We start from the raw sequence: 27,873 nt of genomic DNA, 5'->3' as shown, positions 1-27,873 counted from the left end.
TTGATTGCAGTATTGAGTTTCAGAAGACAATGGGTACCGCATTCATTAACAATAGAACAAAAACACATTCGAATGCAACTTTCTCAGCAACATTTAGAAATTTTTCGAAAGGTTAAAGTGGATTTTGTGCATCGATTCATCATTATAGATGAGACTTAGGTCTATCATCATGATTTTGAATCAAAACAAGATGTTAGAGGCTGGTGTGAACCTGATACTTCGGCTCCGAAACGAGTTCATGTCCAGAAATCGGCTAAGAAGGTGTAAGCATCAGTTTTTGTGATGAGAAAGGCATCTTGTTTGTGATTTATTTGTAAACTGGCAAAACAATAAATTCTGAACATTATTGTAACCTTTTAGATCAGCTGAAGGAAAAAATTCGTGAAAAAGACCCGGTTTGCAAAAAAAATCCTTTTTCATCAGGATAATGCACCGTATCATATGAGCATTTTGAAAATGGCTAAAATCCATGAATTACAGTTCGAATTGTTAAAACATCCACCGTAGTCACCAGTTTTAGCTTTTAGCGACTTTCATCTGTTTCAATACCCAAAAAATTCATACGTGAAAAGCTTTTTTATCAAATGTTTAGGTCATAACAAATGTGGAAGTATATTATGCAGCCCTTCCAGGTTCTCACTTCAGGGATGGAATTCATACATTGGAACCTCGTTGGAACAAGTGTATTGATGTTCAAGGAGACTATTCTAAATAATAAACTGTACATTATAATAGCCTATTATACATACCAGAAAATTGGCCATATTATTAAGAAATGTTTTTTGGAAGCATAGCTTTCTTATCGCGGGCTACAGATGGAATGCATTGATGCATTCATAAAAAAGAAACGCAATAAAACGAGAGATTGTGCTACCCCACATTATGTGGAGTAGTAAACGCAATTCCATGCGTAAATAATTATTAAAATGATCATTTTAATTAAGAAAATAAAATCGAATCGAATGTAATCGATTGGAATAAATTGGAATGGAATCGACCCCTACTTCACTCCCGGAGTACCAAATCCCGTTTTTTTCTTTAAAATTTCTCGAAAAGATAGGGTATTACAATTTACTTTTTCATAATTTCTTAAACAGAATAATTTAAGAAATCAAACCCAGGTGAAAATCTCTCGGTGGCAGACCATTTTGGTTGGCGACCCTTCCCATGACCCGTGACCAACCCAGAAGGACCGACGGCTTAACGTGCCCTCCGAAACAAAGTGAACGGCTTGAATAATTTTTTGAAATGAAAATGTCGTTGTTGGTGGCGAGATTCGAACTCGTGCGCTCTGGACTATCAAGCCGGTATGTTGCCACAGCTAAGGTCGTCCACATTTAACCGGAATGATAATTTTTTAAAACATAGTAACACAAAATGAAAAGGAACTCGGGTACATTTATCGAGAGCCACAAATAATACTTCAAAAACCGCATGCAGCTCACAAGCCATAGTTGTTTACGTTAGGGTTTTTGCTGATTATCATCGTTTTCGTTTTTTCGATATTAAGACTCAATTATTTTGAAATTTCTGCTAGTTTCTCCTATTCGGTTTCTGATAAAATTAGATATAATAAATAAAAAAAAAATCTTTAAATATTTTCTAGTTTAACAATACTTTATTTCACATACAATAAAATAACAATCAAAAGTTAAGTATTTACACATGTAAACAAAACAGTCTGAATTTTAAAGTAATAATTAATAAAATATGATGGCTATAACAAAAAATTAATTATCTTAGAGACAGAGACACCAAATAAATCATGTATAAGCCAAAAATATTATTATCATTGGTTACACGGGCTATACCATTTATGTATACATTGCCTATACCATTTATGTATACTTGAAAAAAATTTTAGGCGAACAGAGAGGAAGAAAAATTGTAATGGGGGCTTCTTCCATACAGGAAATAAAATACTTGTGCCTACTGACGAATATACACTTACAGTTTGCATATATGCATATAAAAATCAATTGCAGATCAAGATATTCTTACTTATAATGAAACGTCAAAAGCCTTATCGATATAAATATAAATCTAAGACACATTCTTACAAAATTGAAGTACTAAAAATCGGTATTATAGGCTACATTTGGAATTAAAACCAATCAAGGAAACCAAATTGACGGTATCTATGACATCTAAAATAACTTATCTTGATGTGATAGGTTTTTAATGGATTTTAAAGTAATGTACGAATGAAATCACAACAGTCACCGCCTTGAGATCATTTCCTAAAACAGAATAATTTTCTCCCATTTATAATATAAATTACACATATTCGGAGTGCTTTCTTGTGTACTTATTTGCACATACTTTGTTCACCATGTTTGTACGTGTTTGTTTAATATTAACTGATTTAGTTTCCTTCTTTTACTTTTACTGTATTTTTCCTGTTATGTGGATTTTATTTGATTGTTCAAATTTATACTTTTAATATGTTCTTAAAGTATTCAATATATTTCTTTTATTTATTTCATGTTTATTATTTGTATATAAATTAACTCATAAACATTATTCTAAATATTTATTTGTAAAGATTTTACTGATAATAATATTCAACATTTTTAGAAAATGATCTATAAGCAATATATACACGATATTTGAATTACTTATTCATTCTAATATTTACAAAATAAATATAAAAATATCACGACCTACATGGCTTCTTTAGGTTGGATCTTTAAACAGCCACCTGAGGCCTTCTAAAATACACAATTGCTGCTAACATGACAGTCAAGGTTGTTATTAAATATAAATCCCAATTGGATCCAACCGTTGCGTTGAAATCTAGCAAATGATGCAATGGGCCCTGTAACAAAAACTGTAAAAACAAAAGGCAAAGATAAATATAAATATTGAAACCACAAAATATAAATATTGATGGTTAATTTGGTTGCATTGATAGTTGATATTAAGATAAACATAGTATCTCTTCTAATTGCTTTCTAACGCTCTAATTGCTGCTTAGGATTGAGTTGGGTCCATTTAATATACTTCTAAGGTCCAGCACCCACGACGCAACTGTTTTAAAACAACGGTTAAAAACTAGTTTCATCTGCTATCAGTTTACAACCTAAATAAAACATGTCTCGGAGCGACTTATTTTGACTCATTTGGGTTATAATTTAATGTTAAATGTATTATAATATTTAAACATTTTAAAATAGTCATTCAGTTTTTCTGAAACAAAAAAAAAACAATGTTTTGTTCACAATATATTTCTCGGCTATCATTAGAACTGTGAACGAATGACATGGTCAGATTTTTCTTCAAATTTTTAATGTGAAAAAGTTATTCGTTATTCTGAAGGATCAATAGATTATTTTTTTGTAATAGCCTCTTCATTTTTACTTCACTTTTACTTTTATGCTGCCGAGATCACAAAACCGTTGGAAGCCCAATCGATGTCAGACCGTAGTTTTAAAACAGATACGACATGGGCGCTGGACCTTAGTATAGTGATCAGAGATTGTTCAACCCTTTCACCGACACGTCGGTCCCAACCATTGAAGAGTTTTCGTCGTCGATGGACCAGAAGTGCGGTGATGGGCAAAGTACGGCCTCGGGCCAACTCCGGTAATCGGAGTATGTTTATAAAGCAAAACACTGCTCAAAAGGTTTCTCACTGGCTAGATATTATATTGTGGCATATAAAATGGTTAAAAATAACAAACCCTACTCGAAAGGAGAATTTGTAAAAGATTGTACAGTGAGTATGAGTAAAATTGTATATCTTGAAAAAATTAAAGAGTGAGCCTGTCAGTTTGTCGCGAAAAACCGTAAAAACGTGAATTGATGCCATTTCATCAAACTTGTCGACTCAATTTAATCAGCGTGTAGAAAACTTTGAATATTTCATTAATCTTCATTAGAGGCGTTGACGACGAATTTAATATTACTGAAGAGCAAGCTTGTTTGCAATTAATAAGCGGAAAAACGACGGGGCAAATAATTTATAACGAATTTTCCAAAGGTCTTCAAAACTTAAATGCGCCTATTTCAAAATTATGCAATATAACTACAGATGGAGCCACAAATATGGTTAGAAAAAATGCGGGATTTTCAGGTATTTTTCGAAACCAGAATCCTAATCACGATGTATTTTTACATTGTATAATTCACCAGGACGTTCTTTGTAAAAGTGCAATAGATATTACCCATATACTTAATGTGGTTTTAAAACTAATTAATACGATTCGATCTCGGGGCTTGGTACATCGACAATTCCAAGAATTTCTGATTTAAGTCGACGCAGATTATTCTGACCTTCTTTATCACACGAAAGCAAGATGGTTAAATTGTGGATATGCATTTGAACGGGTTTGGAATTTAAAAGAGGAAATACAAGATTTCTTAAAGAATAAAATAGACAAATGGTATGATTTCCAAATCATCGAAGACAAAGATTGGCGCACCGATTTTGGATTTTTTACCTATTTGCTCGAACACCATAACAAATTAAATAAAAAATTGCAAGGAAAGAACCAATTTATAGATGAGACTTGGGGTTGTCTGAAATCATTTAAAACTTTTTCTGTGTTATAACTGCATGGCAAATAACGATTTAAGTCACTTTCCGCGTTTAAAATCCATATCACCAGTGAATGAGAACAAACTAAAAGAATTCAGTCAGGCATTAAAAAAACTTCACACGGAATTTGAAACTAGGTTTCAAGATTTTAAGAACATTCAATAATTGCTAGATGTTTTCTCGATGCCGTTTAATGTAGATCCGGAAAATGAAACTGCAGAATAGCAGTTGGAAATTATTGGAATGAAGTGCAGTATCCATTTAAACAATTATTGTTCTTGAATTCCACAAAACTAGATTTTTATAGAGCACTGCCGAAAGCTGAATTCCCAAAGATAATTGCTCACGCCCAGATTTTTATGAAGATGTTTGAGTCGTCTTATGTGTGAGAACATACTTTTTCGGCCATGAAATTATGGAAAAACTTAATCAGAAACCAATTGACTGATGAACACCTTTTAGCACTGCTGAAAGTTGCTTCGTCACAGCTGGAACTTGCTTTCGAAAATAATATGGAAAATCAAAAACAATTCTAGATGTCTCACACGCATACCATGGCAGGGCCTTGGAATAAAATTTAAATGAATTATTATTTAAGGTAAAAGGTAATTACATTTGTGTATAATGCACTGCAATACACAGCATGAAACACAAGTGTGTAATGCTGTAATGTTTTTATATTATGATTAAAAGCTTTAACACAAAATGCATTTGTTCTATAATTCTGGCCCTCCTCTAGAATGTCTTAAACTTTGTGCCCCCCCCCCCCCATTAAAAATGTGTGACCACCACTGGATAAACTGTCTTAGCCGGCGCTGTTTAAATCACTACTGGTCTTGTAGTACAAGATCTCACTGCAGGATCACTACAGTCATAACGTAGTTCATCAAACTCACATTTTTACATACATTTAAAATTAGGAGAATACATTGATAATATCCACAAGGAAACAAAGTTCCTGTATTTGGCTGTATACCATATATTAAAAAATTTTGAATAAAATCCTTTATAAAAAGGTATATAAAAAACCCAGTTGGGCTATGTTGCATTGACAAAACGTTTTCGGAATAAATATTCCATCATCAGTGTCCTAAAATAGTATTTAACCACTTAATTAAAAAGAACATGAAAAGATTTAAGTTTTTTCATGTTCTTTTTAATTAAGTGGTTAAATACTATTTTAGGACACTGATGATGGAATATTTATTCCGAAAACGTTTTGTCAATGCAACATAGCCCAACTGGGTTTTTTATGTACCTTTTTATAAAGGATTTTATTCAAAAACATTGATAATAGGTTGCCAGTCAAAAAGTGGCCGCAAATATTTTTAATTCAATTAATTAAAATACGCTGCTCATGACGTGTATGCATGTTTTTTTATATCAAATTAAAGCTAATTTTTTTCTTAATATGATGATATAAAGATTAATAGAGAAAGTAAAATAGAGTTAGCGCGAAATACCACTGAGACAAGTGATAATAGGTATATTATTATATATCTATCGACGCATACTTTAAAAACTCATACAACTGACAATCAAAACCAGTAGCGCTAGCTGTATTTTATTTTATGTTTAATACCTCACGTTTTTAACAGCTGGCAACCCTAATTTTCGATCATTTTTTCTTAGACAAACTTATACCGTCATATTAAGAAAAAAATTAGCTTTAATTTGATATAAAAAAATGCATACACGTCATGAGTAGCTATTTTATTTAAAAAATAAATGAACGAAATAAACTGTTTGGCAAAAATTAATTACTATTCATTGAATTAAAAATACCACCCACTTTTTGTCTCGAAACCTATTATCAATGTATTCTCCTAATTTTAAATCCATTTTAAATGTATGTACAAATGTGAGTTTGATTAACTACGTTTTTTTATATGGCTTCGGCAGTTTGCCATACAGCCAGTTACATGATCTTTTAATCTCATTAGGCGCAGTAAAAAGTTTTTGAATTATTTGCAATCGAATAGACTAAAATAGATAAATTTAAAGTTGGGGAAATCAGTACACCAATTAATAAAAAGAAGAGAAAAAATATATATACATACACATATACAGTCCATCTAATTTACTTACCGTTGCACGTCATTATCATTGACAGAGATCGAAGTTGACATAGTTGCCAAAGTATAAAAAAATTCTGAATCCATTTTAAATCAAATAGGTCACATAATTATTGCAAAAGTGGATTATACAACAAAACAAATTAATATTTAATGTAAATAAATAGAAACAAAACAAGAGTTAAAAAATAATGTTGTTAAAAACAATTTGAGCCGCTTGTATGCGTCGTATAAAGATGTAAAATGGAATACTTAAACAAAAACAACACTTTTTCATTACTTATTAACATTAGTCAACACCGCAACTGTCAAATAAGTGTTACCAATTTATGCCAAAATATCACCTTCGTTCGATTACAGTTACAGTGTGTTCCGAACAAATGTTCTTCATAAAAACGCTTTATAATGTATTTATACAAATTAAATGAAACATATTATTGTCTATTTCTTTAAGTTAACATTAATAGAAATCTTTAAATATTATTTCTATGCGTATACAATAAAATATGTCTAGTCGCTGTAATGCCAGTGTACTTGGTAAAATGATTCTAAAAAAGAACACACCTATCGCCTAAATATTTCGTGTTGGTATCATGTGACCTCACGAGCTATGACGCGGATGACGTGCAACGGTAGTGAAATTTCCATGTGAGCTTGTGATCCAGTATAATGCAGTTGAAGGTGATTTTCTTCCAACATAAATTAAAGTTGGAAAAATATCCTTTTAAGATCATCCAATATGCAGATGATTTCAGCATATACTGTGAAACAAAGAAGAGAGATGAAGCTTTTGGATTTTTAATGAATACTTACAACGTTGTAGAAATATGGTTGGTTGGATTAACTACGTTATGAACGTAGTGATCCTGCAGTGGGATCTTAGGCTACTAAGACATGACTTGACGTGACCGACGATTTAAATTATATCAAAAACATAAACGGAAACAATATTGCATAAATGGGTTTAGAATAAACAAAATTGAATTAAACCTATAAAAAATAAGAACTCGAACATCAATATTTATTTTTATTAACTGATTTTTCACTTAATAGTAGTTTGTGTATAACACATACTTATTATCTGTTGCAGATAGTCGTGCTGACAATTATGTAGCTAATTAAATAAATGAAGCACCAATTACAGAGTTTACCATAACATTCCACTTCTGCTTAAATTTTTGAAATGCTTTTATAACGAAGATATTATGAATTTGTTGTTACAATCAACCAACAGACATTGTCTAGAGCAACATAAATTGACTAGAGCATCTAGACCACATATAAAGTAGAATAGAACAAGTGTTTGGAAAAATGTGGATCTAAAAAACCCCAAAAATATTTTGCGTCTATGTACATTGCAGGAAAAAATAAACTTAAAAATCTGTGAGAAAAGCTTTCTCGTATAATCTCTTATACCGTCACCCACATTTTCCGTTACAGCGGGATAGAAAAATAATATGATTGTGATGTTATATCTTATATTACATAAATTATTACACTTACCTCTTCAATACTTTCGAAACTAAACAGCACGTTAAGCTTAATTAGAGCTAGTGCAACTGGAACTTTGGCATCAGGACTGAGCTCTGCAGCTCTATCGTAATAACGTTTGGCCAAATGCATATCCCGTACCATTCCTAAACCTTGTTCATGCATATACCCCAAATTGAAAGTTGCCTGGGCGTTGTGTTGTTGATCCGAAGCTAAACGGTAATGTATAGCTGCTGTTTCATAATCTATTGATGTTCCCAGGCCGTAGTAGTAGTAATCTCCAAGTTTAACCTAAAAATCAGTATTAACGTTTGTAAAAGTTAAAAAGTGCTTTAGATAAAATTAGCTATCTTTAATTGAATTTCAGAACAATTAAAGAGGGTTGAAAATGGAAAAAGACATATTTTATTTATTACGATTTTTAACGACTTATGGAAGAAATCTATGGCAAATGGCATGTATAGTGAAGTGAAGGAAATGATGTATTTTCGCCTAGAGTTATCAGACTTCCCTGGCAGGTGGAACGATCAGAAAGTATGTATTCATCTTGTGGCGAATTTGTAAAGTCTTAGTTACTGCTAAGTGTTATTTGCTAATCAGACTTGCGCCCACCGTTGTGTCACTGCCACGATTTTCTTAAAGATATCGATAAAATAGGTCATTTTAAAATACGAGTGACAAAACTTCATCACAATTGGAGTTTTCTATACCTAGTTATAAAGTTTTAAATATATATTTTTTGGTTTTTATTACACTACATAAATATATTTAACAATTACTCACTTGCGCAGCAGAATATCCCTGTGATGCAGCTCTGCTCCAATATAAGAGTGCTCTAACTAGAGCTTCTGGTGTTGACAACATAGGAATTTCATTTCTATCTAACAAAAATGCTGCATTACTTTGAGCTACTTCGTAGCCCAATTCAGCGAGTAAGGCGTATTGAACAAATGCCTCATTATAACGTCCATTTCTGTAATCTGAGTGAGCCTGAAAATACAGCGAAATAAACAATCTAAATAAAAAGTACAAAATACATTGTTCTTGAACTTTAAAAGGGGTTAATGGCTTTTATGAAAAGGTGCTTTATAATAATAGGCACTAACATTGGAAGAAACATTAAACTACATTTTAGTTGAACATTAATTTTTCACATTACTACTTAACTACACTAACCTAAATAATAGCTTTCGAAATGTGGCTCTACCGTAGAATGCGCATAACGTAGATAGCACACTGCACCAATAGTCTCATTATAACTATCAATCAAAGTATATTAAGATGATTTGGACGGGATGATAGTTTAAGGTAATGTAGCTGGTAAAAGATCTAAAGGTAGAAGGCAGAAGCAAAATAGAATACTTAAGAAAGAGATGAATAGTATAATGGGAGAGAATCGCATAATGTAAACATATCCTTTCGAGCGACAAAGGACAGGAAGAAATAAAGGTCTTTATTGTTCTTTAATCATACCTTCAAAACCGTCAAAACTTGAAAGTGCAAGTGAAGCTGCCCAATTTCCCAACCCAGAGCTAGATCTACAGCGATGATGTAAGAGTCTAATATATACAAAACAGAATATTTAATAAATCTTTTTGAATTTTAGCATACAGGACGATCTTAACAAACTGCTCTCAAAGTGGTCGGAAGACAAAAAGATAGCAGCAGCGACTTTCCTAGACGTGGAAGCAAACTTAAAAGAGTGTCTCCTTCTAGTCCATGACAGAGGTGGTTTAAAAGATAAACGGATCTTCATAAATGAATTTAAAAAGAAGGTTTCAACGAATAGAACCAGTGTGTCATCTTTAGGCGAAGTCGCCATCGAAGCGATGGAAGTATGGCTTTGCCCTACGGATGCCATAGACACAGAAAAAAGGCCAAATTGTCTTAATAAAAGAGCCATAGAAGTAGAAAAAAGGCCAAATTGTCTTAACAAAAGAGATGACGCCACACGGTTACCTTCTATATGGAGACCTCTCATAAAGAAAATATCGTCCCCTCCATCCTCGAATCAAAATTCCACTGTCGGAAACGTTCGCGCCAACTTCCGCGCCAATCCTTACCCTAACCCCTACCTAGGCCACGTCACCATCGACGGTATAAATGTACCGTCCCCTGTGTAATAAATAATGCTTCACTTTTCGTCTTGTATGCTAGATTTATTTCAAACACACTAGATACTCATAATTTAGTTTATTAGTTATCTAAGTACAATACTAGATAGTACTCAGTTGACTTTGACTAACTTAGACCGTTCTCTTGATTCTTCATTCTTAACAACATTGATAATAATACTAATCCCGTGATTTCCAGCTATTTACCTCCCGTGCGCTTGTTGATATATTATTGTTTTTACTTGTTTAGTTTGTACACATTATTTAAGAAGCTTTTGATTACATTGCAAATTTCACTAGGTCAGAGCGCGTTCCAGTTACACCGATATTTTCAAAACAAATAATATATTTTGGCAAATGTGTGTCACGTTATTAAAAAGATTACTTGAATCTGATGCTTAATTAAATCCCGTTACATCCCTATCCCTCAGAAGAAAAATTTTCTGAGTGCTGTTCGTTTTCAATCAATTACAGGAGCTGGTTTTACTCTTCCCCTCCGAAAGAAGAAAATTTTTCGTGTCATCATCAACTGATTACTGTACATATATACATTAATTACATTCAGTATTTACATATACATATTTATAGAATTATATACAAATTTTTGGTACATATTTCCTTATATCTAAAAAAATTTAGTAACCTAACCTAACCTAACCTCAGCATATTATAAGGTTACCCAAATTGTTCCCTTATAATATGCTATCTGGTATCCTTCATTATGCCTTACTGGTATATTAATTTAATATTTTACGTACGTTTTTTCTTACCTTACGTTAAATCATTTAGATTATATTACCTTATATTACCACCTATTATGTGGTTGATTACATATTATATCTTACCCCCTATTATGTGCACATAATATTTACAATAACCTTTACATATTTTAAATAATAAATAAAAATTTATAATAATAAAATCTTATATTAATTCTTGCATTAATTCTTGGTACCAAGTAATAGTTCTGTTTTCACTTTTCATATATACACTATTAATAACTTTGACATCTCACAATAAAGTTTTGTCGTTTTATTCATTTATTCATTTATCCCTATTTCTTTTGTTTAACTACTACTATACAGTCTAACATTTTTCTTTTTGTTATACACATTTTAAATAAAAATATTGTACGAACTTAAAACTATATTTACACATTATATTCATTTAGATATATTTTTGTATATTATTTGCATTCAAAAGTACATGTATATATTACGAGTATATTCATTGACTCTAATTGTAGCAAAGTATTGTTTCCTTAATTATTCTAGCTATAAACTTTGTGCCTTGGTCTGCTATTATTTTTCTGGGTACTCCATACCTCAAGATAAATTTTTCTACCAATGATTTGGCTACTGTTTTGGCTTATTTTATTTTTTATTACATATTCTTCTACGTAGTTGCTTAATTCGCATTGTACGTCAATATATCTGTTTCCATTTTCATCCATGTACATTTTCATGGGTTCCTTGTTTATGATTTAGTGCTTATGCCTTTGGCAGTCGTCGCATCTCTTCACATTTCACATATTTCTCAACATTTCTTCGTAATTCGTTCCACAAATAGTATTAACTTATATTTCTGTATTTAACATATCCTATTTATTCTTCCATATCCTTCCTGTAACATGTGGAAGTCATTAATTATAACTATTCTTGATCTGCTTATCTTGTACTATATTATGTATTGATTGTATTATGTTTATCTTGTACTATACAAGCTTTTATACTTTCCTTAAAAAAATTATTATTTTCTCTTCGTATTTCATTAAAAATTGGTTGATTCTTTTTTCATCTTGTTTTATTCTCATTTTCTTTATAATCTTCTGCACTCACATTTGTGAGCCAAAATCTCACCAAGTCTCTCCGAAGGTCTTGATATTTCCTCTTGCATCGTAAATAAAATTTTAAATATACGGATCTTAATAATAAAATATTTAACCTGGTCAGTTATATTTTAATTATTTCAAGTTTATGGACATGCTTACTACGTACATTCAAACTATATCAAATATCATACTACGATCCTGGCAGGATCGCCATGTAATAAATAATGCTTCACTTTTCGTCTTGTATGCTAGATTTATTTAAAACACACTAGATACTCATAATTTAGTTTATTAGTTATCTAAGTACAATACTAGATAGTACTCAGTTGACTTTGACTAACTTAGACCGTTCTCTTGATTCTTCATTCTTAACAACATTGATAATAATACTAATCCCGTGATTTCCAGCTATTTACCTCCCGTGCGCTTGTTGATATATTATTGTTTTTACTTGTTTAGTTTGTACACATTATTTAATAAGCTTTTGATTACATTGCAAATTTCACTAGGTCAGAGCGCGTTCCAGTTACACCGATATTTTCAAAACAAATAATATATTTTGGCAAATGTGTGTCACGTTATTAAAAAGATTACTTGAATCTGATGCTTAATTAAATCCCGTTACACCTGTTCCCAGTTGCAGTAGTGAAGTTAACAGTGATCAGCGCAGTAGTGTCTGGTGACTCGAGAGACTGAGACCTCGGAAGCCCTGAAGAGGATATCAGAGAGGATGTCGAAAGCTATTGAGGTTAATAGCTATTGAAGACTATTGAGTTTAATATTAATTACTCTAATAGGTTAATGCGAGTGAATAATAAAAGTAGAAGGCAACCGTATATACGTATTTCTGACTATTGGTCGTCTTCAGTACGGTGCAGCCAAATTAGAAACGGAGCAGGTAACAAATTGGTCGCAATGCGACCAATTTGTGGCATCAGAGTTAGAAGACCCTGATGGTTTCCAGGGCAACAACCTACAAGGAAAAATCATCGATTAAACTCGCAACTTAGAAAATAAAATAGATGTAGGTGGAAGGCAACCGAAAGTACGTATTTCTGACGTCGTCATCAGTACGGTGCAGTCAAGTTAGAAGAGGAACAAATTAACTTGGGAAAGGATCTACAGGAGAAATGCGACCAATTGTGGCAGTACTGTCAGAAGTCCCTGCAGTCCAGCCTATATTTACTAATAAGATCTACGGTAAATATTGAAAAAATAAGTCAATTTATATTGATTAATCATTATATTATTACTATAGTTATCGAGACTAAACCACAACTTTATTTGAAAATACGTCATAGTTGACGTTTCGATTGCTACATCGAAAATCATTCTCAAAATTCAAAATCAATTATTTTGATTTCTGTTACTAAACCACCTTCTGAATTGAAATCAAAACGTCAAAAATCAAATATTTGCGTTCAAATCAAAAAACAGTTTAATTCAGATAATGTCTTTATTAAGAATTATAATTGTTAATAATTATACATTTATTGCATAATTATTAACAATTATATATTTTAAAGTACAGATCTTTAAAAAATTCTTTCGAGCTGCATTCCTGAGACAACTTTATTGATGGATAGATTGATTAAATGAAATAACTATTATATTATAATGTAATTTACTTACTATATTATATTATATAATAATTTAAAAAACTAGAGAAAGCTATTTTCAAGATGATGATAATGAAATTGTAAGGAATAAAATTTAAAAAAAGTATGAATATGCAAGATACATAACATATTATTCAAAAGTTAAAATAGCAAATTATTTCATACTAACCTGCATTAAGGTCTCTCCCCATCTGCCTCTTTCTGCGACATTTTTAAACAACTCGACAGCAGTTGCGCATGATCTTAACATGCCTGTTCCTTGTGCGTGCATCTGTCCTAGATTGTAATAAGCTAGAACATGGCCCGATTGTGAAGCCAACGAAAAATATTTGTTTGCTGCTTTAAAATCTTGTTTCACGCCCAATCCACCTAAAATTAAAAGTAATTATTAAAAGAAATCGACACATTTGTACTTTTAAATTCTTTCATATTTATGTATATTGTTCAAATGATATTTTAAAAGGAAGAAATACATGCAAAGTAATATCGGAATTCCTTAATAATCATGAAAACTTATATAAAAAGCGGACGCCTTTTAAGGTGAATAAATAGTTTCCGGATCTCTTTCACTACTTCATAATCATAAGATTTATTTTCCTTTGTGCTTGTACAATTTAACTAAAAACCCAATTGTTTTGAATTGGTTTCTGTTATGAAGTTTTTTATTTTAAATTTAAACCTAACCTAACCTTATCAAAACTATAAACACAAACTGTTCCTGGATCTTTCAATGTAAGTTTCCATGATTATTAAGAAGTTTCGGCAACACATAGAATATATTTTTCATTTTAAAAGTAGAATTTAAATAATATAAATAAATATTATGAAAGAAATAAAAATAGACCCAGTAATTCATCAGAATCATTTGTAGTACGAAACACATTTGCTGAAACGGTATGATACAGAAATCATTAAGTTATAAATTGTTTTTATATCATATGATTAAAACTGGAGAACTAAGTTACTTTTGTAAAATTAAACTTACCAAAATACATATTCCCCAGCTGCAACTGTCCATCTACCCAACCTTGTTCAGCAGCTTGCAAAAAATATTGATGTGCCTTTGTATAATCCCTTTCAACGCCTTTTCCATACAAATACATTAAGCCCAATCCACTCAATCCAACTGGATTATTCAAATCCGAAGCTTTTTTAAAGTATTTGAAAGCAGTATCGTTATTAGCAGGAATTTCGTCACTACCATCTAAATATATCTAAAAAAAAAATTGAAACATGATCAGTTATAAGAAGTCATTAAGAACATTCATTAACAATTGCAATTTTTAGCTCTGACAAAAACTATATTTATACTAAAATCTTAATAATGGTGATGCATTTTTGAACAAATTTTTAAAGGCTTTGCGCTCTAAACATTGATACGAGTGATGCTTCCAATTCCATACATAGGTATATTATTCATTTTCGATGATGTACGGAGTAACAACGTAGCATTGACGACCAGAATTCACTAGAATATCATAACCTTTTAAGCGGGTTTTAAAGTGCATAAGTGCTGTTCTCGAATTTAAAAAAAAATGGAAAAAGAGCAATATCGGTTGGCGATTCGTGTATTTTGGTGAGTATGGTGACCCTTCTCATTCGATGGCGATCTTCAAAATTGGTTTAATGAGTTTCAACGTGGTCGCACCTCGGTTTTTGATGAGCAACGCCTAGGTACCCCCAAAACGGCTAACACGAAAGGTAATGTAACAAAAATCCACGATCTCGTATTGACAGATCGCCGATCGAAGGTGCGCGAGATAGCTGAGAAGTAGACATTTCAAAAAACCGCGTGGTTCATATCCTGCATGAAATTTTGTCGGTGCGATTTGTGCCGCGTTTGCTCAGTCCGGACAACAAGTGCAATCTTGACACCACTTGAGAGCAGTATTCGAAGGAGTTTTTGGGTCTTTTTGTGACCCCCAAAGAAACATGGATGCACTGGTACACACCAGAGATCAAGAAATAGTTGAAACAGTGTACTTCATCCGCGGAACGCGCTCTTAAAGGTGATGGTCATCGTTTTTTGGGATTCATAAAGTGTGATCTACATCGACTATCTGGAGAAGGGCAAAACGGTCACAGGGTTCTACATATGTCCAATTTCTGGACTTATTCAACGCCGAATTGTAGAAAACTGGCTTCATTTTATAAAGAAAATAGGACTCTTTCACAATGATATCGCATCCGCTCATAGCTCTGCTGTTGCAACGTCCAAATTGGTCAAATTGGGCTACAAACTATTGCCCCGTCCACCAAATTTTCCAGATTTGACCTTATGCGACTTATTTTTCTTTCCAAACTTGAAAAAGTCACTTGACAGGGGTCGAATGAGGAGGTCATCGCTACCTCCGACTTTGTAGATCTCGAGTATGAGTTAAAGTCGTTCGAGCATCCAGTGGCGGATCTAGACAATTGCCTGGGGGGACTTTCAATGAAATATCAACCGAAAGTACACAAAAGACATAAATAATAGGTTTTCTTCAATTTTGGACCTTGTTGGGGGGAAGGGATGGTCCCAATTTTCATTGACGTTTGTACCAAGGTAGGTGTATGTTTTTACTCGTTCTATTGATTGACGATTCATGCTCATTCTTCCAATTTATTGTTTCTTCTTAGAGATCATCATACATTTTGTTTTCTTAATGTTTAGTGAAAGTCCATATCTCTGACTTATTTCTGTGATCCTATTCATTAACTCCCGAAGGGCTTCATAACTGTAAGCGAATACCACCGTAACATTCGCGTATCTGATGTTATTTTCTCCTTTTCTCTTTACCAATTTTCGCATTCAAGTCACCCATAAGTTATATCTTATTTTTAATTCGTTTAGGTGAATTTATCAACAACTCATAGAATTGCTCTACTTGTTCTTTTGGTTTATCGCTATTTGGGGTATAAACTTGTAAAATATTTAATTTGACCGGAGTAGTATTCAGTTGGATTATTGTTAATCTTTCAGAAATAGGTATAACATTTGTAACATATTGACGGAATTGAGGAGATACAATTACTCCAACCCCATACATATGTTGACCGTCGTCATTTCCTGAGTGGTATATCATATTGTTGTCAATAATACAACCACCACTATTTGACCACCTCGGTTACAACCATTGATTACTATGTTCGGTTACATCGCTTACCACCAACAATTCTAATATGAATTTTGATATTCATCCACTATCACCCTATTATTATGTACTATGTAGACTCCTACCATCGTTACTTACTTTTCCTAAATATGCCATAGCCAAAGCATTGCCAGCATTAGCGGCTTGAGTAAAGTAGTGAAGGGCCTTTTGATAATCCAGCTCTACACCTCTACCTCCCTGGTAATGAAGCTGTCCCAAACCAACCTGAAATTAAAAAGTGTTATTTAAAAAATGCGTTGAGGTTTAATTAAATTATACATCAATTATTAATCTTCTTTTACCATTGTTTTTTTAATAAATAAATCAAAAACTCAACCATAACAAAATTATTACACGAAAATTGCAGAGTAAACTGTAAACAACAAGGTACCTTTCGGTAAATTGTATTGTCTTAGAAGGTTCGGCAGCCACAATGATAAAACCGAGATATTCGTAATTATTGAAACATATTTTGCATTTTCTTCAAAATCATATTTTTTACTTGTGCCACTTGTACCATTAAGAGTACGATATAAACAAATATAAATTTTATATATTTATAAAATAAAATAAATAAATAAAAACATAAATAATTTATTAAATTAATAAATTTCTGGGTAGTTCAACTAATGTACCTGTTACTGTTCATAGTGATATATTATTAAAAATGGTGGAAGAGTAACATTTTATAAGATAATTAGAAATGGGAAATAATATTCTTATTTCCCACTATTTCAGATTATTATGATTATGCGGATAATTACGACAATGACGGAGATACTACTGGCAATAAAAATAATGTTCACAACTAATTTAGTTTTTTGAACATGTTAAATTAAAAGATCATAATATATTTTCGTTTTAACCCTTTACCGCATGAATTTTTGTTTTTTATCAAAAATTAATTCTGAGATAAGAATTTTAATTATATTTTCAAGTAAAAATATTGAGAAAAATATAGCTACGAGGAAAACTTTATTGACAAAAAATTTTTTGTTGCCAAATATGGAACATCATGCAACAATATAATATTAAAGTCAAACTAGTTTCAAGCTACAGTATACACTATGCAGTATTAAAACTGCAAGTAACAGTTTCTTTCTATATTAAGACACAACGGTATTGTGTATTTTATCCACACTATATATGTTTTCCCTGTACAGCCTGGAAATTTGCATCTTGACCTTGTGCTCTCATCCCAATAGGGAAAATGATCGAATCCATCTTTACGGATGTCTTCTTGGGATATTTCTTTAGTGGGTCCCTTTTTTGTTTATACTCGTACATTTTCTGAAGGCATTCTGAATATCAATGAAATGAAAAATATTCGTAAATAATATTTCTTCAACCTGATTTTTATACGATAAAATCTAACATGGAATCAAGGAGATTTACACCTCCCATGTAGTTGTTGAAGATAAGAACACTGTTAGGACAAGGTATCATTTTATTTGAACTTTCTTGTTTGAAAAATCTTCTTTTTTCTCCCTTTGGTTCACTTCCAGCATATGTGGACATTATAGTAACGATTTTATTATCAAACAGGGCACTACACTAACATCCACATTGTCTATATTGGCTTTTTTCTCTGCCATATGACCTCTACCGCGCTTCTTCATTTCTTTCTCAGATGGCATCAAAACCCCAGGATCACGATTTAGTCTTACTGTTCCCAAACGTAAAATGCCCTCTTTGGTCAAATATATCATAAGAGGTATGCTGGTGAACCAATTGTCAAAAAAAACCTGTCAATGTTGATGTTTTGGTATCGATACTGCTAATTTGACAACCACGTTGTCCAACCAGCAAACAAATCAAAGTTATAGCTGAATTCCGAAATACCACTCAGCATAAAGTTTTTGAAGCCCCATTTATGTGGATTTTTTGGGTTATACTGCTTTAGCTGGCTTCGCGCTTTTGTTGGTATAATCTGTTCGTCTACAGCTAGAAATTTTTCTTTCGGAATCATGAGCAGCCGTTCTTTGATTTGGCTCAGAACAGGCTTGATTTTGAATAATCTGTCCAGGCCATTTTCAATCATGTTATCATTGTTATTGAAATGCAAGAAACGCTTTATTTCTTCGAATATGTTAAACCTAATGACCTCGCTAACTGCTCGGTGATCAATATTGGCATTCCAATATTGTCTTGTTGATGGAAGTTGAATAACGACATGTAAATAGTAATTCCTAAAAATTGTTCTATTCCGTATTTTTTTTTATATTAGCTGGTTTATCTGGACGTTGTTGCACTGCGTATAAATTTGATTGTTCTGTGATATGCTCTATAAGACTATTAGGAAAGAGAAACTTAAAAAATTGGACCAGAGTTTCTAATTGTAAAATCGAGGAAGGTAAATTTTCAGAACCAGTAAATTTTGTATCATTTTTTGATCTTCTCAGATTATCTTTCATCCAATTATGAGATTCCTTTCTTTTATATGGCAGTCTTTCAGACAAAGAGGTCTCATCATCTGAGGAATCTGAGGATGCGGCAGGAATGACATTTTCCTTAACATTGCTTGGTAAATCTTCACGCTCCTTATTGTCACTATCTTGACACAATATCATCTCATTTGTGCCATCTTTATCGGAGACATCTGATTCTTCACTATTACTATCTGGTATACGAACTGCACTCATTGTACCGTTCGCGTCATAAAAAACTGATACAACTCTTATAACCGAAAATCGTGTTTTTTAAGTTGTGTAAGTTGATATTGTCACATGTGTCATTCTAATTTCTATGGCAACGTTGCCAGTTCAACCAAAATATTATATCAAACCAGCTAAAAGCAGTGCTGTGCGACAGACAGCAAGTTTTTAGTATACTAAAAACTAAAACAATATCGAGCATTCTAGATCAGTCAGTCACATTTATTTAAACATGCATCCTAAAAAGTTCTGTTATTAATTTTGTAATTTTATATCATCTCAATTAAGTAGCCATTTGAGTTGTGGGATAGTAGAATAAGTAAAACAACCTGGAAAAATAAAAAATTTAATTTGAAATTAATACGAAATAAACTTTTACAGTGAACAAGTGTGGTTGTTCTCAACCCTCTCTCTGGTTATTAAATTTATTAGATACGGTTTTTTGTTAAAAATAATATCTATCTAAAAACTTTATATATTTTTGACGTTATTTTTGTCTTTAGATTTAGTGCAATTCCGTTATCTGTGATGGCAACAACGAATTGATTCACAAACCATTGTGTCCAGTCTGAACACAGGTTTACATCGGAAAAAAAAGTGTACCAGTTTTATATGACGGGAAGTGTACCATAAAAGAGTTATGGATGCATATCCACAAAAACAATTAATGAGGCCATAACTTTAGAGAGTACCTACCATATATAGCACAAACCCTTTTCGGGGTGTTCGAGAGACTTTCAACATTCATAATTTTTAGTACTCACCTGAGAAGATATCTAATAACACAATACAGTGAATTTCAATTATTTCTCGCCGTAGAAAAACATTTTTACCATGCAAAATGACCTTAAACTTCGAACACTGTTTCACGTGGTTCAGAATTTCAACAAGAATGAACTTGAAACTGCGCCCGGCTGCCTATCTCGCCGTCAGAACTATGCCGCATAGCTCGCGTACACTATTAGTGCATACCAGATATGGGCTGCCATACAGTTACGACAAAAATTGAGTTAAAACTTAAAACAATTTTGTTTGGTTTGTGCCATTTATGGCTAATAATGCGGTAAAGGGTTAATATTTACTTGATTGAGCGTACTTATTAATATACTGTAACGAAATAGCCCATCTCCGATACGTCATAATTCTTAGAAAGATGAATCTAGAAAACGTAAGAATCGGCATGTCAATACCGCCCGTCTTCGATGGTTCTTTCGGCGAGACAATTAGAGGTGGGACAACGCCAGAATATTCTCGAACCTAGTAACTTTGTTATATATATGTAACGATGATTGAAGTTAGTCAGTTGTTAAGATACTACCGAACTGTAAAGTTATAAATAAATATATGTATATAAATTCGAACCGCTCGTTTTATTTAATCACGCTACAATACACTGAGAAATACTAAATAAATTACAAAGTAATTATATCCAAATAAAAATAAATGTAATATAAATATACCTGTGCCTGAACATCTCCTTTCTCTGCCAAAAGCTGGTAATATTCAATAAGATCGTTGTCAAGAATTCCAGAAGCAAAACCATTTTCTAATTCATCGAAAAGTCTTATTCGTTGTATAGCAGAACCACCACCAAACGATACGCCTTGACTAACTAAAAAATATTATATTTTAATTTTAGTTGGGGTGAATCAAAATTAAATCAAGTCAGAAAACAAACTGTGTAACCTCCATTTTCTTATGAGATCGCAGATACCAAGGATGTTTCAACCGTTCACCCTCGCGACCTATTATCGCGGTTTACAGCGATGTCGATGCCAGAACAAAATAGTTTGTTTTACATCGCGATGGATCTGTTGATCGCGCGGCAAATTACAAGTTTATTGGTGATTTTCAAACCACATGACATTCGCTGGAGATACCGATGGTATGTATTTATTCATTTCTTGTTGTAATCAGGTTGCAACAAGTTTTGGTTGTTTTGTTAGTGTTTAGTAATTTTATAAATAAAAATGAAGGATGAGCTGATATATTTGGTGTTTAATGTTCCCGCTTTATGGAATAAATGCCATAAATAATATAATAGGCATGTTCTAACAAGGGTGTGGTAGAAAATAGAGTGACAGGTATCTATTATTAGGTATACAGTATACAAACTATTTCATTTAAATATTAAACATTTTTCATTTTTTTTTACAAAAATGGTACCTATGTACCTAATAACTTAAAATTTACGCAATTATTTATTAGTGAGTTAGTGAAAACAACTAATTGTAATAAATGAACATAATGATTCTAAGCGTACTCGACAATAATTTTAATTTTTTTAATCTTACTATTGACCATTCAAAGGATTGACAGCAAAAACAAAGGATTGACATTTATTAGTTGAAGGATTTTAAGTATGTTCTAGATTGATATGAGGTACATGTTTCTGGGATTAGCGGAAGTTCTAAAACATTCAGAATATGTTATTTTTTCTCGATGATGGTGTTGTGTAGTATGCAGATTGCTTTAATGATAATGTCCGCAGTTTTTTCGCCTGTTTCAATAACACAACTCAGAATTCTCCATTTTGCAAATAATATTCCAAATGTAAATTCTACAGTTTTTCGAGCTTGAGATAATCGCTTATTAAAATTTTCTTGTGATGGGTTTAACGTTTTTCCTGGATAGGGCTTCAATAAGTTCTCTTTTAGGGGATAAGCTTCATCAGCAATAAAAACCTGGGGTAGGTTATAGTTAAAATTAGATAGTTTTTTCTCTTTTGGAATTCCTAATTTATTATTTTCTAACAATTTAGAAAATTTTGAAGCCTGGAATGTTCCTCTGTCACTTTGCTTTCCATAGTCACCAACGTCAATAGAAATAAATCTATAATGGTCATCAACTAGCCCTTGTAAAATTATAGAGAAGTAATGTTTGTAGTTAAAAAACGTAGAAACTGAGTGAGAAAGACACTTTATTCGAAAATGCTTTCCATTCAATGCCCCAATGCAGTTTGGAAAATCCAAAAGTCTATTATATTCTTCAGATATCTTTAAAAAATCGACCGTCACAAAAGTTACAATTGTTGTTAAATTTGTTTTTGTTGATGATTTTTCTAAAACTGTAGAGGTTCGAGAACATTTTTTAGGATTCTGCGAAGTTAGCAACACTACTGGTCAAGGTTTAACTGATTTCATATTAAATTTTTTAAAGGAATCTGATATTAATATTGCCGATATGCGAGGCCAGGGTTATGACAATGGTGCCAATATGAAAGGCAAACACAATGGCCTACAAAAAAAATCTTAGATATTAATCCCAGAGCCTTTTTTGTCCCTTGTGCGGCACACAGCCTTAATTTAGTCGTGAATGATGAAGCAAAAAGCTCGCTTGAAGTTTTCAATTTTTTCAGTATTATTCAGGAACTATGTCTTTTTTTTCGGCATCAACATATCGATGAAATATTCTTTTAAAAGAAGTGCCTAGGTTAACGCTAAAACAGCTCTCTGATATTCAGTGGGAGAGTCGAATTGATGCCGTAAAGACTCTTGGAAAAAGTTTATGATGCACTGTTCGCCCTTTATAATGATAGTATTAAGTTAATGAAAAATAAAAACTATACTTACCTTTGTCTGCTACCTGGCGATAAAAATCCAGTGCTTTCTCACAACTCGCAGGTACTGTAATACCTGACCAATATCTGTATGCCAGAGCCATTTGAGCATAGTGATTACCACCTATAGCACCAAAAGTGTAATGAATTAAAGCTTTTGGCTGACTTACATTCACTGCTAAACCAGTAGCATAGAGAAACCCTGCAAACAAAAATATAATAAAAATAAATATATTGGCATATCCATAAATACTCTCATTTTAAAGGTTTTTAAGGGAATATCAAATTATAAGAAACATTTTATATACTCAAAACTTATACCTAAGCCTGCATGTCCATCTGCTTTACCCATTGCTGCCAATTCAGAAAACATTTCTTTAGCCACATATATATCCTGTTCCATAGGAACCCCAAAAAGTTTGGCCCAAGCTAACATCCCTTTAGCCTCAGGATTTCCTTTATTAGATGCTTCCATGAACATTTGAAAAATCTCGTCTTTGTCTGGTTTGGTTTTATAAAGCAACTCTTGAGCAGTTTGATATAGTTTTTTAGCTTCAAGTTCTTCATCTGTTAAAATCTCTTCTTCTGAAGCACTTGCAGGAATTGGTGGTACTTCAATTGGTTCATCAAAAGCTGTATTTTCTTGTAGGCTATTGACAATATCCAGGTGTTGAACCATTTTTTGTATAACCTTAGCTTGATCTAACATGAACAAGTCAACTGCTTCGGATATTTCACTATCAATGTTATCACCTTAAAAAAATATTGTAAATTAGTACTATGTCCATAATTTAAAAAGGAAAGGATTATATCAAATATTAAAAAATTATTTGCTATCGTTAATAAGAATTAACTACAATTTCAGTTTAAAACATATTTATTCTCACGTTTCAATTTTCATTTAAGTAATCATTCTCAAAATAAATTTTGAATATGTCACAAGAAAATAGCTTTACAAAATATCAAAAATTTATATATCAAAGGAAAAAATACAACTTGTCAAACAAACATATTTACATATATGGGTAATTTGTCAGTCTAATTTTTTTCATTTAAGAAGTTACTATGTACATCTTAGTATTTTTACTAAAGTAAGAAAACAAAAATTAATTAACAACAAAAACAAATCTTATTTGCAAACATCAAATGTTTACTAAATATTATGTTGATGTTAATTTTTATAGAATATGTTAGATCCTTTGTATCTACTGATTGCTAGATATACTATAATCTTCCTTTATGAATTAAAATAATACAATAAATATTTTATTATTTTCAATACTTTTAATTTTTTACTATTTGTATAAAATAGATATAATTTATCTAACCAAAGAATGAATTTCACAGACTAGAAATGTTTTTCAAACATCCCATACATTATTTTTAACTAACCTAGCTAGAGACATGATAATACCATATTATCTATTTCAACTTTTGAGACTTTTGAAACTTTGACAAATAAAAGCGCACAATTGATGCAGTGATTTAGTAATATTTAAATAGCTCAAAATGGTGAATATTTTGGAACTTTAAGTGGAAGTTTAAGTAACTTAATAAGATATCCTTGTCAATCCTAGAATACCAACATTTCTTCAAAATTCATCATCAAAAATCAGCTCTGATGTGTTCATTGTTATACATAGGCCTCCTCTAGATATTTCCATCTATTTCTGTTCTGTGTCTCTGCTATCCAATTGGTCTTCTGAGGTTGTCAGTCCATTCCGTTGTGAGATCTTCTCTGGCTTCGCTTGTCTGCCTGTGGTCTCCATTCAATCAATTTTATTGTCCACCTGTCTCCTTTGATTCTTGCAACTTGTCCTGCCCATCTCAATTTTTGCCTTGTAATATGGTCGATAATATCTTCCACTTCTTCGTTTCTTAGTCTATTTCTCCAGATTATTCCAAGCACTGATCTCGCATTTTATGTTGTGTCCATCTTAATTTTCCACTGATGTTTTTGTGAGAGTTAATGTTACTGCTCCATATCTGAGGTCTGGTAGAACACGAACACACTGATTGAAAGCTTTCGTTTGTAAATGGATTGGGACATTCTCTCATTTTTATGAATGCAGGCCAATCTAAACTTCATCTTCTTCAACATATGTAAACACTAATTAAAGTTATATTTAACATACTGACTCATTTGGGTGTACTATTTTCTTTTTATTTCAAATATAATTAAAATAAAATAGTTTTTACTAGAGATGTGTAGTTCACCATCGAAATAGTTCAAATGAACGATTCTTTAAACTGAACTAATTGAACTAGTTCATTAATTTTCATAGAACTAGTTCACTGCGAACGATTTGCATTATAAATTGTGTCTCAACTTTTAAAGAAGAAAATAATGAATGAATGAGATCATATATTTATTATTTTGTGAATGGGATGGACTGACCGACTGACTAGTTTAAAAAAGAAGTGCCGATTAGTCTCAGATAACAGATCATAATTCTTATGAACGTGACAATAACATAAACAGTTTTATCTTAATATCATAATGGTTCGGATCTTATGCCATGCCCATGCACTGGCTTGAACGTTGACATGCTGTACTGTTTCTCGTATTGTAATTTTGAAATAACAATTTTAAGTTGTGGTTAAAATGATTGATGCATCTACATAAAATATAATTTTATGTAAAAGTGAGAATGAAAATGTGTTATTTAATGTTCCTAAAAAATTCACTGATTTTTTTTGTAAGGTTCTTTTAGAAATAACCTAATATAGATACCTATGAATATACGTAAATATAAAAATAAATCATACGTGAACCATATTTATATTTAAAACGGTTAATAAAAAACAAATCTTAATAATTTTTTGCAAATAAAAAAAATGTTATTTGCAAAACATTTGAGAAATAAATTTAAAACATTTAAACCTAAACATACGATCGAAAGAAATGGTTCCGAACGCGAACTACTTGTACGGTAGTGAAAGAGTGAAAGACTGACTGAAAACCGAAGAAAACGCGCGGCCGGCGCCGAGCTTGTGTGATGATAAGACGAGACATCTGGCAACCAATTATGTTAGGGTTGGATTTCGATTTCGGTCCTACAAATAGTTCTTTCGCGAACTAGTTCATTTTTGTGAAATAGTTCGCTTGAACTAGTTCGTCTAAAAGAACTAATAAGCACACCTCTAGTTTTTACTAGGTTTGAAATGGAGAACTGTCTATAATAACCAAAAGGCACATTTAAAATAATTGCCCCAGTTTCAACTTCGGATTTCATTATATAGTTCATACTATAAATAATGAAAAAAAAACCAGATCTTACTATAAAAGTAAAAATTTGTTTATTTTTGCAATTGATTAGTATATCTTTGATGATTGATATTATATTATATATAATAATTGTAATACAATAAAACTGATTTTACTGTAATACAATAAAACTGACAAATTTAGATTGAAAAACTGTAATAGAATAAAACTGACAACAAATTAAGCTTAGCACTTATTTCACCAAACACTGTCAAAATAGAAATACTACCTTCCTGTTTTGAGTAAATTAATAAAAACAGTATAACTCACAAACAATGTTAGATACACTTTTTTTGACCACTGATTCCTGATTGGCAGGTAAAAATATATCTACAAACATATCTTCATTAACGTCCTGTTATACATTTTTTTACTTCTAGTGAAAGTTTTTGTTGACTTCAAGTTTATTATTGATTTTTTTATATGTAGAATTACAAATTAGACATTCTCATTATATAAAAAGTTTCCTTATTAGACCAAAAAATTTCGATCCACAACTTTGCTTGCAAAATAACAATTCAAACAGAAAAATTGTTATAATATAGCTCCTTTTAATACTGTTTAGCCATCTGACTTGATTAATTATTTCCATATGTCTGTACCATATGAGTTGCTAGGTTATTATTCTGTAGCTAATCTATTCTCTATTAGTCGCATCTGTAATCAAATGTTTTGATAATCTGCCTACTCTTTAAGCAATTTCATTTCTACTGTTTTTATTTTCATATCAGAAAAAATAGATATGTAAACCACAATGGAAACATGAACCTATGTAACAAAAGATAAGAAAATATATGTATTAATAAAACCAAAAATGAGAAGACATTTACATTTCTCATTTCTTTTTTCAAAAATAATAGAAATTCACTGGAGATATCTTCAGGAAAAATTAATCCAGATGGAGATGGATTAATATAATTGTACATTGGACCCTACAGCTAATACTCATTCAAACTGGACTATGAAACAAGGCCCTATGATAATGGAAAACAGATTAAACAAGAGAAGCCCTACATTAAAAGATTGCTGTTTAAGCTTAAGTAATTAGATAAAAAGACCTACTTTCATAATATTCTACTTAAGTACTTTTACTGGTACTTAAGTTGTTTTTGAACAGACATTGAAAGTTAGATATGTTTCTAAAATTCACATATTTCATGTACCATCTTTTTTTATTTTTCTCAGATTTTTGTTTCCAAACCAAATATACCTTTTTGTCTTTCCCGTTCATTAGTAAGATCAGGAGCTGGTTCTATTCGTATTGCAGTTGCTCCGTCACGCTCTTCAATGGAGGCGATAAATTCCCGTTTCTTTGGAATCCCATTTTCGTTTTTACTGTCTTTACTCTTTTTTTCGGATACCTCCGAAGGGCCCTGTAATGTTTCATCGGAAAACTCACAACAAATTAGCATTAAAAATAGCAACAACAGAAATTTATACTGCACTTTATTCATTGTAATTTTCTTAAGTTCGAAGAATAAATTTATACCGATATTCTTTAACTTTTTATTCAAAAGTAATCACTTAAAACACTCCAACTCATCTCATCAAAACATTTTGATCAAGTTTTCACTGACAGTGACGTTGA

At 31.7% G+C, this 27,873-nt stretch overlaps 1 protein-coding gene across 2 annotated transcripts; it reads right to left on the bottom strand.

Annotated features, from left to right (window-relative positions):
• Positions 1-1,699: 1,699 nt before the first annotated feature.
• On the bottom strand, positions 1,700-27,873 carry Hrd3 (HMG-coA reductase degradation 3). 2 transcript variants are annotated; one of them, XM_072523628.1, is made up of 10 exons: positions 27,496-27,873; positions 23,339-23,770; positions 23,031-23,219; positions 20,919-21,070; positions 16,904-17,029; positions 14,656-14,884; positions 13,840-14,039; positions 8,890-9,096; positions 8,119-8,397; positions 1,700-2,830 (listed from the first exon to the last, which is right to left on the bottom strand). In XM_072523628.1, the coding sequence occupies exons 1-10, from the start codon at positions 27,737-27,739 to the stop codon at positions 2,690-2,692; spliced, it is 2,199 nt and encodes a 732-aa protein (XP_072379729.1). In that variant the 5' UTR covers positions 27,740-27,873; the 3' UTR covers positions 1,700-2,689. The 2 variants fall into 2 exon arrangements, with proteins under 2 accessions (XP_072379729.1, XP_072379730.1); XM_072523629.1 differs by having other exon boundaries at positions 1,700-2,818; positions 27,496-27,872.

This window comes from Diabrotica undecimpunctata, chromosome 2 (assembly GCF_040954645.1).
Source record: "Diabrotica undecimpunctata isolate CICGRU chromosome 2, icDiaUnde3, whole genome shotgun sequence".
NCBI lineage: Eukaryota > Metazoa > Arthropoda > Insecta > Coleoptera > Chrysomelidae > Diabrotica > Diabrotica undecimpunctata.
Note: the sequence above shows the minus strand (reverse complement) of the source record. Positions and strands in the feature narration are given on the sequence as shown.

What these genes read in the sequence shown, in the direction of transcription:
- Hrd3 (XM_072523628.1), bottom strand. Translation starts at nt 27,739, where the DNA reads ATGAATAAAGTGCAGTATAAATTTCTGTTGTTGCTATTTTTAATGCTA. An exon ending in TCGCCAGGTAGCAGACAAAG is followed by an intron (nt 21,071 to 23,030) that starts GTAAGTATAGTT and finishes AATATTTTTTAG; the next exon opens with TTAGTCAAGGCGTATCGTTT. An exon ending in GGGGAGAGACCTTAATGCAG is followed by an intron (nt 9,097 to 13,839) that starts GTTAGTATGAAA and finishes CTGTATTTTCAG; the next exon opens with GCTCACTCAGATTACAGAAA.